General features: G+C 38.2%; 1 protein-coding gene across 1 annotated transcript in view; it reads right to left on the bottom strand.

Annotated features, from left to right (window-relative positions):
* Nucleotides 1-1,643: 1,643 nt before the first annotated feature.
* Nucleotides 1,644-18,712, bottom strand: part of CFAP126 (cilia and flagella associated protein 126) — a 28,040-nt gene continuing 10,971 nt past the window's right edge. The window contains exons 4-7 of the mRNA XM_030842016.3: nt 3,318-3,385; nt 3,032-3,112; nt 2,347-2,523; nt 1,644-1,957 (exon numbers count right to left, since the gene is read on the bottom strand). Of these exons, the coding sequence (XP_030697876.1) occupies nt 1,682-1,957; nt 2,347-2,523; nt 3,032-3,112; nt 3,318-3,385 (602 nt within the window). The 3' untranslated portion in view covers nt 1,644-1,681. The remainder of the gene's footprint in view (nt 1,958-2,346; nt 2,524-3,031; nt 3,113-3,317; nt 3,386-18,712) is intronic.

Raw genomic sequence — 18,712 nt, 5'->3', positions numbered from 1 at the left:
CTTGATATCTTGAGAAACCAAGACAGTGGTGGTTGGGGAGGAGCCAATTCCTCCCCCTCCCTCTGGTCTCAGGCGATTACATCCCCCAATCTGACCTTTCTCAGGAGGGAAACAGTTTGTCCTACAAGTGACCACTGGAAAAATTTTCAGGGAATCAAATGCAAGTAGCCATGGATCTAACATCTTGCCGAAACCTCAGAGAAGGAAGGAGCAAAAGAGAGGAAGTTGAGCTTTTTGTTTATTACAGGCTCCAAAATCCCACTGAGAACTGATTATTATAAGCCTTAAGGTACAGTTCAGCAAATTATGATCCAGTGGAACAATGGAGGGGACAGCCAAGGGACTATGAATATGAACTAAGTATGTCCATTTGGGGAGAAAGGAGAGTAGAGGTAAGAAAGGAGAGATTGTTGGAAACCTGGCAAACATTTATAGTTTAGTGAGAAAACTTGCTACTTTTTATAATCCATGTAGGCCAGGCTTTTGGGTCCCTAACTGCCTTGACAGGAGTGCTGTTTTGATAGCCTTTGGAAACTCTGGGGTGACAGGTCTATCTTATCTGTCACTCTGAGTTTTTAGCCAACCAGTTAAAGCTGTGGGTTGGAGAGAAGTAACAGTGGCTGTAATTGGTGTCAGTTAGAGAGGAAGACCTTACTTAGTTGCCTCAACAGTCTTCATCCCAGCTCCCAAGTAGTCTTTGGCTTTAAGTGATGATCACTTCTCCCTTTTTGCTACACTGGCCCTGGGAAGTCTTTGTAGCCTTCCTCCAGCGTATACATATGTCCTCTGTACTTGTCCTTGGAGTTAGGCATACGTGTTCATGAGGGAACAATTGGGCAATGGAACTGGGAAAGGTTTGGCAAGGGCATTAAATTTAACAGCCAGTGCCAGGAAGATGCAGAATAGGGATAATGATAAACAGAAATTGGAGGCTGGGAAATAGATAAGGGACTTTTTTGGTGGCTTCTTATCATTCAGGTGATTGGGGTGAGGGGAGTGGCAGTGTGGTCATCATGTATGTTATTCTGTCCTAAATTTCTACTTGTTGTCTCCCTTTATTTCTCTTCTCTGTCTTCTAATCACTTCTTTATCTTCAGTTTTCAAATTGTATTTGTATTTTTGCTTGAGTTTTGCTTTTATAACTCTTTCTAATTTGTTTTCCCTGTGTGTTCTGTCATCAGATAATGAAGTGTTAGACAAGGATTGTGTCTTCTACTCTGGCTTCCTGTACCTTCTCTTCCCCACCTTCTCCAAATGCACATACACACACTCTACTCTAAATGATTGTACTTCTGACTTTGAAGTTGTAGTTCATGCTCAGGATGAAAAGTGAGCGAGTAGGGGTGACAGACTGGTTATTTGAGGTTTCTTTTGCTGTGATTCAGACCAACTTCTTCCTGGTCATTTCTGGAAATGACTCAATCCTTGTAAAAATGTGTTCTACCCCCAAGCCACTGTCATGTTCTTTTCCCTGCTCTATTTCCTCCAACCCTTCTCCTAGTTATGGGTTAAAAGAGGCAGACATAGCAGGAGGGAAAAATCCAAATCAGTTAAAGAGTCAACAAACAATGTTTATTTTCCAAATTTGCCTTTATTCCCATCCATAATTTCCCTGACTGGGAGGTCTTGCTTACATCACTCAATCTCTAGACAGGTTTTCTCAGTGTGGTCCCTTAGTCCCTTATGGAGTTCCAGGTTTGCATTTCTGGACCTCAGCTAAATTAGGACCTGCACAGTGTTCTAGCATACATGGGCTTCCAGGTGGACTCTTTGGAGAGTTGGGTGGGCTTTGGGGACCTGGAGTGTGACCTTCAGAGGGGTGTGACCTTTGGAGCTGATCTGGGGAATTGAGATTTGATGCTGGGGAGCTTGGGATTATGGTTGCACTTGGTGCTGCTTGCCGTACAGTCTTTGTGATAGACTCCCCAGGTTTCTTCTGACTGTCTGGATCATGGGGCTGTCAGGGGTGGAGTAGAAGAGACAGTTATGTTTCAGGTTAGGCCTAGATCATTCCCAATCCATCTCAGAATTCTAGATCCCTTTCTCCCCATTCCATGAACAAAAGGTCAGGTTTCAAATAAGAAGAGTTAAATTTGATACTGTTAACTTCCCCTTGAGATCAGCTCATGCTGTACTGTGTGGACGGGGTGTGAATGGGAGGGTGTGGATAAGATGCCCTTAGCTTATCCCTTCAGGCCTCAGAGGTTGTTTAAGGACTGGATAGGGTAAGACAGAATTGGTTAGAGGTTCCCCCTGCTGGGATTGTGGTAGTATAACATTAGGCATTTTTGAGGTTGAAAAGAAGTGAAGACAACAGGACTGAGGTTAGATGGGAGGAACAGATACCTTGCCTAAGATTTCAGGATGTAGCCCATTGGAGGCCTTGAGTAAATCAGGATATTTCTGTATCCATTTGGTAAGGGAGGCAGCACCAGCAGCTGTACGGGAGGTCAGGGTCACCCGAGCAGGGGGTATCTTCAGAGGCATTTGCCAGGTGCCCATGAAGGAACCCCAAGGACTTGCCTAAAAGGAAAAATGGGATTCCTCAACAGGGCTTCTCACTCCCAGTAACTGACCTATTGGTGGGCTGTTTGTCTTATTTCCATCCTTTACCTTTGGGAATGCATCGTCATGAAACAAGAATGAAAGCATAATTTCCCCACTCTTCCTTTTCCCCCTCTCTCATTTAGGCTACCCTAATTTTTTCATCCGCTTGTCTCTGCTGGCTTAAATTCCACATCCTTAGGTTAAGTTTGGCAGCGTACCCACTGCATAAATGTTATCACCTGAAGGTGTTCATTTTATACAGATGATTCATCCGCTTAAGGAATTCTGGGTGTTAAACACGACCCTGTTCTGTTGGATAAGCTGGCTGGAAGTTTGGGGGCACTCGTGTTACAATGTGAATTAGATTGCACCTTAATTTTCCAAATAGTAGCTGCAGGAGATTGCAAGTCTCCCTGCCCCCTTACTGCAGTTCTGTGCCTCAGTTCTTTACCTTTCAAGATGAGAATGGAGATGAGTATCTCACCTTGGAACGGGGCACTGAAGGCAACAGATGGCCACGATCATTGGCGATAATCTGAGTGTAGCCTTCATGGGAAGAAATCCTCTGGGGTAGAGGTGGGGACAGAAGTGCTTGTGAACATGGAGTGGAAAAGTGGAAGAAAGTATCTGAAGGGCTTTAATTAAGGATTGAGGGAGAGGAGGATATGGGAATTCCAAGAAGGCTGAAAGAAGTTAGGTACCAGTGAATTACATAGAGTGTGACATAAAGAACCAGAAACTGGCATTGTGGTGTGCTGAATGTGGAATACCTCTTTTGTTGGCTTGGCGAGAGACCAGTTCTGCAGATACTTGGGTGAGAAAGCTTTTTCATACTGTGGAGAAAAAGATGAGAAGCCCTATGAGACTCAAAGGCCCCAAGCCCAGGAAATGATAGCTAGGCACAGTTCTTCAGATTTGAAGACCAAAAGCGTGAACAACCATGCTAAGTAAGCTTTAACTTGCTTTAGAGAGGATGTGATTTGTTTCATCTGTGTGCTGTCCAACATGGAGCCACTAGCCACATGTGGCTGTTGAGCGTTGGAAATGTGACTAGTCCAAATTGAGGTGCTTTGTAAGTACAGTTGACCCTTGAACAACATGGGTTTGAACTGTGCACGTTAACTTACAATAAATAAATATGTACTTTTCAATAAATATGTTTTACAGTACTACATGATCAATAGTTGGTTGAATCTGTGGATGTGGAACCCTGGTTATGGAGGGCCGAATCTAAAGTTATATGTAGATTTTCAACTGTGTGGGAATCTGTACCCTAATCCCTGCCTTGTTCAAGGGTCAACTATATAAAATACAATGGATTTTGAAGACTTAGTACAAAAACGAATGAAACATCTGATTATAACTTAAAATATTGATTAAGTGTTGGAAATAATATTTGGGGCTAAATTATTAAAATTTACTTTATTTCTTTTTAATTTTTTTCACGTAGCTACTAGAAAATTTAAAGTTACATTTGTGACTCACATTATCTTTTTATTGTAGTGCTGGTCTAGACCAGCGGTCAGCAAACTCTGGCCTGGGCCAAATCCATCCTCCTGTCTGTTTTGGGATGGCCTGAGAAAGCTAAGAATTGTTTTTATAGATGAACATTTGCACTTGATTTGATAAAGGGGAACACTAACTTTGTACCCCAATTAACCGAAATATTTTCTCATCCTATAAGAATTTCATGCTTTTCATTAACATTACAAAAAATTGCACTCAGTTATTGTATTTTGAATTTTGTCAAAATTTTATGGAAAAGTGTTTTCTCTCATACCTATATAATATCTCTGATTTTGTCACTCGACTCACAAAGCCTAAAATATTTACTCTCTGGCCCTTTTCAGAAAAAGTTTGCTGACCTCTGGGTTAGGGCCTACAGACTTAACCCAGAGATACCTATTTCTTGTCCTTGGGCCCTCCCTCCCCTGAGGAGCTGAGGAGGTAAAAAAATATTGTCTCAACCCACTCTCAGCTATATATTCAGTCATCAGAATCCTACGGGAGGGGTCAGACCAAAGGTGGAATCTGGAAGGCAAAATTTAACGTTAAAGAAAGAAATGGAAAAGAGTACTTACTTGGTTGGCGCTGTAGTTAGTGGCCATGATCCTGCCACTTCCTCTGTTTACCTGTGTTGCCTGGCAACTGCAAGAAGGCAGACCTTCTCGACTACCTCCCAATTAGCAGGGGCTGCCTTTTCCTTCTTGTTAATCACTTTCTTGGCTGACAGTGCCCCCGATCTTTCCCCTTGAAACTTAGGTTCATTTTCATTTTAGAGATGTGAGGGACAGAGTAAATAAATGTGAGAAAATTGGTTGAATAGTGGCCCAGACTTTTTTCTAGCATAACTTCCCCTGCTTAAGAACTTCCAGGTTGTCTTTGACTGGGGTCTTTAACCACCATAACAAACCATGGAGCCCCAAGAGCTGTGTTCATTGGGCAGTGTGGTGTAATGTATCATAGACTTTAGAGCCAGACACTGGGGTTTGAGTCCTTACTAAACACAGGAACATAGCTGTATGGCATTAAATAACTGATGTCCCTTCACTGAATTTCTATAGTCATTTGTATTGTGGAAATAATAGAACAACTACAGGGTAAATGAGGTGAGGTGAATAAAGTATCTAGATAATGTCATACCATGGTAGGTACTCAGTACTGCCAAGACCCTGTTTACGGGGTCCACTACTTCATTTTCTCAGAATAACAAAGGAATGATGTTTTTATTTATTTATTTATTTATTTTAAAAATAAATTTATTTATTTATTTTTGGCTACGTTGGGTCTTTGTTGCTGTGTGCGGGCTTTCTCTAGTTGCGGCGAGCGGGGGCTTACTCTTCGTTGTGGTGTGCGGGCTTCTCACTGTGATGGCTTCTCTTGTTGCAGAGCATGGGCTCTAGGCGTGTGGGATTTAGTAGTTGTGGCTCACGGGCTCTCTTAGAGCACAGGCTCAGTAGTTGTGGCGCACGGGCTTACTTGCTCTGTGGCATGTGGGATCTTCCCAGAACCAGGGCTCGAACCCGTGCCCCCTGCATTGGCAGGCGGATTCTTAACCACTGCGCCACTAGGGAAATCCAGGAATGATGTTTTTAAAAGCAGCTGATTCAGATTTGTCCCCAGAAAGAAAAACATATCCTTAGTCCTTAAATGACTCCTGTCTCTTCCATCACTCTCTAGAATCACAGAGCCTAAGGTGCTTGATGTTGGCTGGGATGAGGTGGAATCAGGAGCTGGTGCCAGGAGATTGAGCAGGGATGATGAAAGAAAGCTGTAGTGTGGAAAACATCAGATTTAGAAAATTAAGTGGTGGTGCTATGACACAAACCTAATATTTGTTGGACTAGGAAACCTCTCTGAGACTAATCTAAAATGATATTATCAGAACCATCTACTGGGTTGTTAGGGAGAAAGTGGAATTGTGTTTTCTGAATTATAAAGTTTATACATAAGGCATTAAAATGAAAGGAAAAAACTAAGAAATAAGTTGTCCAAAGAAATAGATCATTGAGAACCAGGAGAGCATTTTAATGGATGATTGTCAATCCCTTCTCCCTTCCTTCTTCCAAAGTCCTCATCCCAGCCAACACACCAAGTACAAGAACACTCCTACACTTCTAGAGATAGAGGTAAAAACCAGCTCTTGTTTTACAGACTCTGGCAGTTAACAGATGTGCTTATGTGAGGTCTGGAAAGGGGACTCATGTGCTTAGTCCCTGTGGTTCTCATCAGTCTCTAGAGTGATAACATTTTGGTTCCTAAAGCCACAGTGATATTTAAGCAAGCATCATATCTCTTGGAACTTCTGTCTTTAGCTGGTACGCTTTTCTGATAGAGATGTAATGTTATATGATGGCTTCAATTTTATTTTTTTTAATTAGTTTTTGTTTAATTGAAAAAAGTGTACACGGGAAAAAAATTTCACGTTTACGGAAAGGTATTTACTGAAAAGCAAATCTCCATTTGACTTCAACTCCCAGTCTTGCTCCTCAGAGGCAACTACTCTTATTATTTTCTTGTGTCTCCTTCCAGAAATACTCTATACATTCTAAGATTAATGGGAGCAAGCCGTTCACACTGTTTTGTGATTTGCTTTTTTGACTGTCTTGGGGATTTTTTTTTTCATGATAGTATATTATTTCATTTTAGGGTGTACCATCATGTATTTATTTAGTCTCATTTGGATGACCATTGAGGTTATTTCCAGACTTTTGCTGTTACATACATTGCTGCAATGAAAATCTATATCTACATATATATCTTTATGAATATAAAGATATATAGAGAGAAATATGTGTATATATCTTTAGGAACATATGTGATTAGTAGGATAAATTTCTAAAAGTGAAGTGTAAAGTCAAAGGGTTTATGAATTTAGAACATTAGTAGACAATGTCAAATTGCCACTCAAAGACATTGTACCAGTTTATACATCTGCAAACGGTGTATGAGAGTGCTTAGTTCTCCACTCCCTTACCAATGTTTTTCCTGTTTTTGTCAATCTAATAATAAAAACTAATGTAGTTACTTTATGCCAGGCGCAGTCCTAATTGCTTTTTATTATATTTTCTCATTTGATTCTCACAAGAACCCCAGCCTAGGAAACTGGGGCATGCACAGTAAGGAGTAGAACCAGGATTTAATCCCAAGTATTCTGACTCTAGAGTGATCAGTTTTTTTTTTTTTTTTTTTTTGAGTGATCAGTTTTAACCATTACACTGTATTGCTTCTTAAGCTGTAGGTGAAACATGGTGTATCCTTGTTTTAAACTTTCTTTAATTACAAGGTTTTTTCTTTATGTTTTCTTTCTTTTTTTTCCCCCTGAAAATAGCCTTTCATGTTTTTTGCCATTTGTTATTGAGCTGTTGATCACTTTTATTAATCTATTTGAACTTTATGTATTAAGGAAATCAGCCCTTTTGTCAGTTATGTTGCAAACATTTTCCCCCAGTTTGTCATTTAAATTTATGTAGTCAAACTTATCACCCTTTTTTTCTGTACTTCTGGATCTTATACTTTGAAGGCTTTTTGTAAATTCCAATATTTAAAAAATAATTCACCCCTGGTTTCAGTTTTTATATATAAATTTTTATTCTGTTGGAATTTATTTTGGTGACTAAACTGAAGTCAATCTCCAGATACCTAACTAGTTGCCTTGGCATCATTTATTGAATAAGCCATCTTTTCCCTACTGATTTGAATTGCCACCTTTATTGTGTTCCCTAATATATTTGGGTCTGTTTCTGGATCCTCTAACCCATTGTTCTGCAGGGAGAGGTGACCATTTTAGGTTATTTGTGTCTTTAAAATCCATGGTTCAATCCTGGCTGGGTCCTGTGTGAATTCTCCAATTAGAATTTCACAGACACTAGGAAATTGTAATATAAATAGTAACAGGCAATTTCGAGCTTCTAACAAAATTGTATTGAATATTAGCCTTTCTTCAGATTGACTGGTTGACTTTAGGTACAGCTGTTGTTCTTTCATCGAACCAGATTTAACTCTTTCAAAGTTGGAAGGGCTCATAAAGGCCCCACTCAAAAAATATGCCTCACGATATTTTCATCATTTGATTCAGTTCTCTGATGCCTGAAATTAGACCATTAGGAAATCTTTTATTTGGGTTGAGATCATCTGCCATTGGACTACAAGTTTACTTTGTGTCTATAGGAAGTGTATAAACTACCTAATTGAGGGCAACTACCAACCTGAGCACTGGAGTCAGATTGCCTGGATTAAATTCTGGTTCTGCCTAAATGTGTGACCTTGGACAAGTTACTTGGTCTTTCTGGGTCTGAGAACCCTTATGGTGTGAAACGAGGATAATCTGAGTTTTGAGAGTTAAACATATGTAACATGCCTAGTAGGGTACGTGATGCATAGTGAGTGTTCAATAATTTTAGCATTAGTATTAGCTCGAGACTGCCCAGTAAAAAGAAGTACCTATTCAGGTTACCTGAAACAGAAAGGGGGGGAATTTATTATAAAGTTATGGGATATTTATAACAGATTCCAAAAGTAGGAAGTATAGTTTGGGCCTTAAAGGGTACTAGAATCTGGAAGATAGAACATGATCAAGAAGAGGGATTTTTTTTTTTCTCCATCTCATTGTTCTCTGCAATGCCTTGTTCTTATTTCTCTGCAAGTCAGCCAGTATGATTGCTTCCTCATTGACAGCCACCATCCTGAGATTACTTGGACTTGTACCTTTCTTGCAACCTAGTAAGAGTCTTACTAATACAATAGGAGGGAATGGGAAGAACAAAAAGAATGCTGGTCAGTTTAAGTGGAAAGAGACCATAGAAGGTAAAGCTTTTGCTTTGAACCAGTGGATCTTCTTTTAAAAAATAGGTAATAACTTTCCCACATTCAGTTATCAGTTTTTTCTATAGTTTTCCAAGGTTTTGTGCATATTCGAGAATAGATATAATAAATAGAAATATATATTTTATTCATCACCATTACATTTTACACAAATTGTAGCATAACATACTACTTTCATTTTAAGATTAAAAAATATATTTTGAATATCATTAAATATTAGTGCATAAAGAGCTTCCTTGCTTTTTTTATAGCTGCATAGTATACATTAATGATGTATTATAATCAGTTCCCTATTGAACATTTAGTTTGTTTTTAAACTTTTGCTATCACAGTGCAGCAATGGATAACCTTCTGCATATGTTGTTTTGCATTGTGTGAGTATATTTGTAAGACAAATTTATAGAAATGAAATTGTGAAGTCAAAGGATATGTGCAGTTTGATAGATACTGCCATATTGCCTTCTAGAGGTTATATCCCCTCCAGCCACATATCAAGAGTTCTCTGGCAGAACTTGAAGCCTTGATAGATTGATGAGATCTCCAAGTTTGCTTTTATCCCACATCTCTTCCCAGACATTAAAGAGATTCACAGCAACTTCTCCCTCAAAAATCTGCGTTGTTAGGTAAACTACCCCATTTAGTGATTTCTAATTTATAATAGCCAAAAGTTAGCAACCTGAACTTTCAATGTATTTTTCTTCCCATGGCAATTTTTTTTTTCTTTTTCACCATGCAGCTTACAGGATCTTAGTTCCCCAACCAGGGAATGAACCCAGGCCCTCGGCAGTGAAAGCGCAGAGTCCTAACCCCTTGACCGCCAGAGAATTCCCCCCCATGGCAATTTTAAAACCAGAAAAATCATTAGTAACCTCATTAGTAAAAACTTGAGCATCTCATCTATTACATAGTTTGACCAACAGCTCTCCACGTTTTCTTCCAGATAGTTCCAAAGTACCCTGCATGCTAGTTCACTGGGGCAGGTGGTAGTGGGTCTTGGATTGGAGACCTGGCTTTTGCCTGTTTTCCTGAGTTAACAGGATCTTATCCAACCAAGCTACTGGACCAACTTTGAACTATTTACACCCCCCTGTTTTCTATATTCCTTTATAGGAACTGAAGACAGTTCTGTACACAGTAAGCACTGAAGAAATGGATGGCTGCATATATAGACACTATTTCAAAATTTCTCTATATATTACAAATTTTTTATCCTATTTTCTTTCCTTGGAGGAACCTAAGGCTCCCTCTATTGGAGACTGCTATTATGTCTCCCCTCCCATACCCCATAAAAGAAGAATATTGTTGATAAGAACACTTCCTGAGGAATCTAGAGAACAAGCTGTAGACGACCACAGTGACTGAGGAGACATCAGTATCTCTCACTAGTGGAGAGAATTAAATTTATGTTTACTTGAATAACCAAGAATAAACGATGGTTCTAATGGAAAGAGTGTAGTTATGTGATAGCTATGTGCTTTGACGATATACACAGTGGCCATAAAGTCTGGGAAAAGATACTATTTTGTTCTGTATTGAAATATAATACCAACAAACCATTAATATGTATTCATTTATGTTTCCAGATTTCTTGGCAACCCTGTAAATATAGTACAGATAACAATGAGAGATTAGATATGTGAGGTAGATTAGGTAGTATGTGAGAAGTATCAATAGAATAAGACCTGATTATCATATACAGATATTAACTAAAAATAAAGGATTTGCCTCAAGTTAGGTGCTAGGGGAAAGCAATGGGGGCTGGCGGGGGGAGTGACTGATTAAGAGATTCCTAGATAGTTTCAGTGTTGCTCTATATTAGGAAAAACTCCAGTCCTCCTGTGTTTCTCCTTTACTCTCACACTACTATCTCATTAACAACACTTCTGACACCAGACAAGGGGTTTTTCCCCACATCAAGTAATTCCATGACACCAGCTGGGTGTTCTATAATTTAGCTCAATTCTAATGCTATCTACCTGGAGATAGGATCAGATCCCACAGGTTAAGGGCTCAGTCCCACAAGACTGCCTGCCCCCCTACCCTTCAGATGCCAATTGCATGTCCAGGTTGTTACTTGTGCTTCTGATCAATCAGCTGTAAGTCAGAGGTTCCCATGACCCCCTCCTTGAGTTTAATTAATTTGCTAGAATGGCTCACAGAACTCAACAAAATACTTGAGGATATCTGTGAGGATATGATAAAGAATACTGATGAACATACAGATAGATGTTTAGGGAAGGTATGTGGGAAGGGGCATGGAGCTCCCATGTCCTCTCTGGGTCTGCCACTCTCCCTGGACACTCTCCAAACCCTATCTTATTGGGATTTTTCTGGAGGCTTCATCACATAGGCCTGATCAATCGTTAATTCCATTTCTAGCCCCTCTCCCCTCTCCAGAGAATGGGGGATGGAGTTGAAGTCTAAGCTTCTAATCATGACTTGGTCTTTCTGGTGACTAGCTTCCATCCAGGAGCCCACCAATAATCACCTCATTAGAACAAAAGACACACCCACCCCTATTACCCAGGAAATTCCAAGCACTGTGTCAGTAACCAGGGTCAAAGACCAAATGTTAGCACAAAAGATGTTCCTAGTGCTTTTATCACTTAGGTATTTACAAGGGTTTCAGGAGCTCTGTGCCATGAACAAGGGGCAGAGACCAATATATGTATTTTCTATCATCTCACGTGCTCATATAGACAATAGCAAAAGAGACAGACCTTATGTATTGTATAAAAGTATTAGGATAAAGTTAACCATTAGAACAAAAATACAAACTCTTTTAAATACCAGAAGGTATGTTAAAAAAAAAGTTGGGGTGGGGAGAGGAGGAAGCATATGAAATAGATCACATGGTGAGAGACCTACGTATATAAAAAAAAATATGTAACTTAAATCAGTAAGGCAGCTGTAAGTCCAGAAATATTGATTGAATCAACAAATATATAAATGGGCTTACCACACCTGTTAAAATGATTTTCACATTGACTACAAAAGCAAATTCCAACACTATGCTGTATAAAAGAAATATATCTAAATTGAAGAGATTCAGGAAGCCTAAAAATAAATGACTAAAAAAGTACCAGAATTATTTTCCTAAATTAAAGCAGGGGTTGCAATTGTAATTATCCAAGAAAGTAGAATTCTGACTAAAATGGTTTAAAAGAGATAAAGAATTTTTTAAATTAATTTATTTATACAGAAAGTTCTTATTAGTTATCCATTTTAAACATTAGTGTATATATGTCAATCCCGATCTCCCAATTCATTCCACCAACCCCTCCCCCTGGCCTCTTGCCCCCGTGGTGTCCATATGTTTGTTCTCTACATCTGTGTCTCAATTTCTGCCCGGCAAACCCATTCATCTGTACGATTTTTCTAGGTTGCACATATATGCGTTAATATATGATATTTGTTTTTCTCTTTCTGACTTACTTCAATCTGTATGACAGTCTCTAGATTCATCCACGTCTCTACACATGACCCAATTTTGTTCCTTTTTATGAGTGAGTAGTACTCCGTTGTACCACATCTTCTTTATCCATTCGTCTGTCAATGGGCATTTAGGTTGCTTCCGTGTCCTAGCTTTGTAAATAGTGCTGCAATGAACATTGGGGTGCATGTGTCTTTTTGAATTATGGTTTTCTCTGGGTATATGCCCAGTAGTGGGATCGCTGGATCATATGGTAATTCTATTTTTAGTTTTTTAAGGAACCTCCATACTATTCTCCATAGTGGCTGTATCAATTTACATACCCACCAACAGTGCAAGAGGGTTCCCTTTTCTCCACACCCTCTCCAGCATTTGTTGTTTATGGATTTTCTGATGAAGCCCATTCTAACCGGTGTGAGGTGATACCTCATTGTAGTTTTGATTTGCATTTCTGTAATAATTAGTGATGTTGAGCAGCTTTTCATGTGCTTCTTGGCCATCTATATGTCTTCTTTGGAGAAATGTCTATTTAGGTCTTCTGCTCATTCTTGGATTGGGTTGTTTGTTTTTTAATATTGAGCTGCATGAGCTGTTTATATATTTTGGAGATTAATCCTTTGTCCGTTGATTGATTTGCAAATATTTTCTCCCATTCTGAGGGTTGTCTTTGCATCTTGTTTATAGTTTCTTTTGCTGTGCAAAAGCTTTTAAGTTTCATTAGGTCCCACTTGTTTATTTTTATTTTTTCACTTATTTATTTTTGTTTTTACTCTAGGAGGCTGGTCAAAAAAGATCTTGCTGTGATTTATGTCAGAGTGTTCTTCCTATATTTTCCTCCAAGAGTTTTATAGTGTCCAGTCTTACATTTAGGTCTCTAATCCATTTTGAGTTTATTTTTGTGTATGGTGTTAGGGAGTGTTCTAATTTCATTCTTTTACATGTAGCTGTCCAGTTTTCCCAGCACCACTTATTGAAGAGATGGTCTTTTCTCCATTGTATATCCTTGCCTCCTTTGTCATAGATTAGTTGACCATAAGTGCGTGGGTTTATCTCTGGGCTTTCTATCCTGTTCCATTGATCTATATTTCTGTTTTTGTGCCAGTACCATATTGTCTTGATTACTATAGATTTGTAGTATAGTCTGAAGTCAGGGAGTCTGATTGCTCCAGCTCCATTTATTTTCCCTCAAAACTGCTTTGGCTATTCAGGGTCTTTTGTGTTTCCATACAAATTTTAAGACTTTTTGTTCTAGTTCTGTAAAAAATGCCGTTGGTAATTTGATAGGGATTGCACTGAATCTGTAGATTGCTTTGGGTAGTATAGTCATTTTCACAATATTGATTCTTCCAATCCAAGAACATGGTATATCTCTCCATCTGTTTGTATCATCTTTAATGTCTTTCGTCAGTGTCTTACAGTATTCTGCATACAGGTCTTTTGTCTCCCTAGGTAGGTTTATCCCTAGGTATTTTATTCTTTTTGTTGCAGTGGTAAATGGGAGTGTTTCCTTAATTTTTCTTTCAGATTTTTCATCATTAGTGTATAGGAATGCAAGAGATTTCTGTGCATTAATTTTGTATCCTGCAACTTTACCAGATTCACTGATTAGCTCTAGTGGTTTTCTGGTGGCATCTTTAGGATTCTCTATGTATAGTATCATGTCATCTGCAAAGAGTGACAGTTTTACTTCTTCTTTTCCAATTTGTAATCCTTTTATTTCTTTTTCTTCTCTGACTGCCGTGGCTAGGACTTGCAAAACTACGTTGAATAATAGTGGTGAGAGTGGACATCCTTGTCTTGTTCCTGATCTTAGAGGAAATGCTTTCAGTTTTCACCCTTGAGAGTGATGTTTGCTGTGGGTTTGTCATATATGGCCTTTATTATGTTGAGGTAGGTTTCCTCTGTGCCCACTTTCTGGAGAGTTTTTATCATAAACACATGTTGAATTTTGTCAAAAGCTTTTTATGCATCTGTTGAGATGATCATATGTTTTTTTCCTTCAATTTGTTAATATGGTGTATCACATTGATTGATTTGCATATATTGAAGAATCCTTGCATCCCTGGGATAAATCCCACTTGATCATGGTGTATGATCCTTTAATATGTTGTTGGATTCTGTTTGCTAGTATTTTGTTGAGGATTTTTGCATCTATGTTCATCAGTGTTATGGGTCTGTAATTTTCTTTTTTTGTAGTATCTTTGTCTGGTTTTGGTATCAGGGTGATGGTGGCCTCATAGAATGAGTTTGGGAGTGTTCCTTCCTCTGCAATTTTTTGGAAGAGTTTGAGAAGGATGGGTGTTAGCTCTTCTCTAAATGTTGATAGAATTCACTGTGAATCCATCTGGTCCTGGACTTTTGTTTGTTGGAAGATTTTTAATCGCAGTTTCAATTTCATTACTTGTGATTGGTCTGTTCATATTTTCTGTTTCTTCCTGGTTCAGTCTTGGAAGGTTATACCTTTCTAAGAATTTGTCCATTTCTTCCAGGTTGTCCATTTTTTTGGCATAGAGTTGCTTGTAGTAGTCTCTTAAGATGCTTTGAATTTCTGCAGTGTCTGTTGTAACTTCTCCTTTTTCATTTCTAATTTTATTGATTTGAGTCCTCTCCCTCTTTTTCTTGATGCGTCTAGCTAATGGTTTATCAATTTTGTTTATTTTCTCAAAGAACCAGCTTTTAGTTTTATTGATATTTGTTATGGTTTTCTTTGTTTCTATTTCATTTATTTCTGCTCTGACCTTTTTTTTTTTAAATTAATTAATTAATTTATTTATGGCTGTGTTAGGTCTTCATTGCTGCAGGCGGGCCCTCTCTAGCTGCGCTGAGCAGGGGCCACTCTTTGTGGTGGTGCACGGGCTTCTCACTGTAGTGGCTCCTCCAACTGCAGAGCACGGGCTCCAGGCTCCCAGACTTCAGCAGTTGTGGCATGCAGGCTCAGTAGTTGTGGACTGCAGGCTCCAGAGTGCAGGCCCAGCAGCCATGGTGCACAGTCCTTGTTGCTCCGCAGCATGTGTGATCCTCCCGGACCAAGGCTCGAACCTACATCCCCTGCACTGGCAGGCGGACTCCCAACCACTGCGCCACCAGTGAAGCCCTTTGCTCTGATCCTTATGATTTCTTTCCTTCTGCTAACTTTGGGTTTTGTTTGTTCTTCTTTCTCTAGTCCCTTTAGGTGTAAGGTTAGATTGTTTATTTGAGACTTTTCTTGTTTCTTGAGGTAGGCTTGTATTGCTATAAACTTCCCTCTTGGAACTGCTTTTGCTGCATCCCATAGGTTTTGGATCGTCATGTTTTCATTGTCATTTGTCTCTAGGTATTTTTTAATTTCCTCTGATTTCTTCAGTGATCTCTTGGTTATTTAGTAACGTATTGTTTAGCCTCCATGTGTTTGTGTTTTTTACAATCTTTTCCCTGTAATTGATTTCTAATCTTATAGCATTGTGGTGAGAAAAGATGCTTGATATGATTTCAGTTTTCTTAAATTTACTGAGACTTGATTTGTGACCCAAGATATGATCCATCCTGGAGAATGTTCCGTGCGCACTTGAGAAGAAAGTGTAATCTGCTGTTTTTGGATGGAATGTCCTATAAGTATCAATTAACTCTATCTGGTCTATTGTGTCATTTAAAGCTTGTGTTTCCTTTATAATTTTCTGTTTGGATGATTTGCCCATTAGTGTAAGTGAGGTGTTAAAGTCTCCCACTATTATTGTGTTATTGTCGAGTTCCACTTTTATAGCTGTTAGCAGTTGCCTTATGTTTTGCGGTGCTCCTATGTTGGGTGCATATATATTTATAATTGTTATATCTTCTTCTTGGATTGATCCCTTGATCATTATGTAGTGTCCTTTCTTGTCTCTTGTAACATTCTTTATTTTAAAGCCTATTTTATCTGCTGTGAGTATTGCTACTCCAGCTTTCTTTTGATTTCCATTTGCATGGAATATCTTTTTCCATCCCCTCACTTTCAGTCTGTGTGTGTCCCTAAGTCTGAAGTGGGTCTCTTGTAGACAGCATATATATGGGTCTTGTTTTTGTATGCATTCAGCGAGCCTGTGTCTTTTGGTTGGAGCATTTAATCCATTCATGTTTAAGGTAATTATCGATATGTATGTTACTATTACCATTTTCTTAATTGTTATGGGTTTGTTTTTGTAGGCCCTTTTCTTCTCTTGTGTTTCCCACTTAGAAGAGTTCCTTTAGCATTTGTTGTAGAGCTGATTTGGTGGTGCTGAATTCTCTGAGTTTTTGCTTGTCTGTAAAGCTTTTGATTTCTCCATCGAATCTGAATGAGATCCTCGCTGGGCAGAGTAATCTTGGTTGTAGGTTCTTCCCTTTCATCACTTTAAATATATCATGCCACTCCCTTCTGGCTTGTAGAGTTTCTGCTGAGAAATCAGCTGCTAACCTTATGGGAGTTCACTTGTATGTTATTTGTCGTTTTTTCCTCACTGCATTCAATATTTTTTCTTTGTCTTTAATTTTTGCCATTTTGATTACTATGTGTCTCAGCATGTTTCTCCTTTGGTTTAGCCTGTATGGGACTCTCTGTGCTTCCTGGACTTGGGTGGCTATTTCCTTTCTCATGTTAGGGAAGTTTTTGACTATAATCTCTTCAAATATTTTCTCGGGTACTTTTTCTCTCTCTTCTCCTTCTGGGAGCCCATAATGTGAATGTTGTTGTGTTTAATGTTGTCCCAGAGGTCTCTTAGGCTGTCTTCATTTCTTTTCATTCTTTTTTCTTTATTCTGTTCCACAGCAGTGAATTCCACCGTTCTGTCTTCCAGGTCACTTATCCGTTCTTCTGCCTCAGTTATTCTGCTATTGATTACTTCTAGTGTATTTTTCATTTCAGTTATTGTATTGTTCATTTTTGTCTGTTTGTTCTTTAATTCTTCTAGGTCTTTGTTAAACATTTCTTGCATCTTCTCTATCTTTGCCTCCATTCTTTTTCCAAGGTCCTGGATCATCCTCACTATCATTATTCTGAATTCTGTTTCTTGAAGGTTGCCTATCTCCATTTCATTTAGTTGTTTTTCTGGGCTTTTATCTTGTTCCTTCATCTGGTACACAGCCCTCTCTGCTTTTTCATCTTGTTTATCTTTCTGTGAATGTGGTTTTTGTTCCACAGGCTGCAGGATTCGAGATAAAGAAATTTTTACCACGATTAAGAAAAGAGAAAGAATTACACTTAATATGGAAGAAATAGAAGCACATTAATAATAGGAGACTTTAACAAATCAGATCTAGAGAGATAAAGTGAACAAGAAATTAGTACAGATACAGACAACCTGTATCTGTACTAATTAAACTCTGAACCTTGATAATAGAGAATATGGCTTTCCTCCCCCCCAAATGCATAGGATTCACAAATATCACAAAAATGTGGCACATTCACAACTTAGGCCACAGAAAAAATCTCAATAAATTCCAATTTGAATTTCCAAATGGGAAATTTAAAAACTTGCTGTTAACCACTTCTGGGTCAAAGGAGAAATGCAAAACCAATCGAAAATGTTAATAATGAAAATAAGAATCTATGGGAAATAGTTAAAACAGCTATCAGAGATTTAATATTAAATGAATAGAAGTTAAAAAGCAAATATAAATGAACATTATGACTCAAAAAACTAGGGAGAAAAAAGAACAAGGCAAACTAACACACCATTGTAAAGCAATTATCCTCCAATAAAGATGTAAAAAAAAAAAAAAGGAGACATCAGTCATATCAAACTGAACATGGCCAAAGGAAGGAACTAGAAAATAACAGAGAAATGATTGTATCTTCAGCAAGACAATGACATGGGGAAAAAAAGGACTTTTTTTAATTAAAAGAGATATAAGAACTAACCACAGTATGAATATTGCTGGATCCTGATTCTAATTAAATGTATAAAGACATTTAGAGAAATCTGAATATGGAGTGGCTATTGGATGGTACTGATGGATAATGATGGATGATACAGGTGGATAATGATCTTATTTTTAGAGATGTACCGTGAAGAGTTTAGGATTGTGATGTCTGAGGTTTGCTTTAAAGTACTTCAGGAAAATTTTTTTTAAAAGGATAGATGAAGCAACTGTGGCAATATATTGATAAATATTCAATCTGGACAGGGATATATACAAATTCATTTACACTATTCAACTTTTATGTATGTTTGAAAATTTTCATAATAAAGTGTTTTTTTTAAATAAAAAAAAAGCAAACCAATGTCAGGAAAGGAAAGAAATTAGTAAAAGAAAGGCAGTGTTAATGGGTTTGAAAACTACAACAACAAAAAGTAGAACTTTTAAAACTGGAAATTAAAATTCTCTTTTAAAATAAATAAATCCAAAACTGTTTCTTTGAAAAAATTAAATTGATAACTTCTTAACTAAACTACTCAAAATAAAGGGGGGCGGGGA

This window comes from Globicephala melas, chromosome 1 (assembly GCF_963455315.2).
Source record: "Globicephala melas chromosome 1, mGloMel1.2, whole genome shotgun sequence".
In the NCBI taxonomy this organism is placed as follows: Eukaryota; Metazoa; Chordata; class Mammalia; order Artiodactyla; family Delphinidae; genus Globicephala; species Globicephala melas.
Note: the sequence above shows the minus strand (reverse complement) of the source record. Positions and strands in the feature narration are given on the sequence as shown.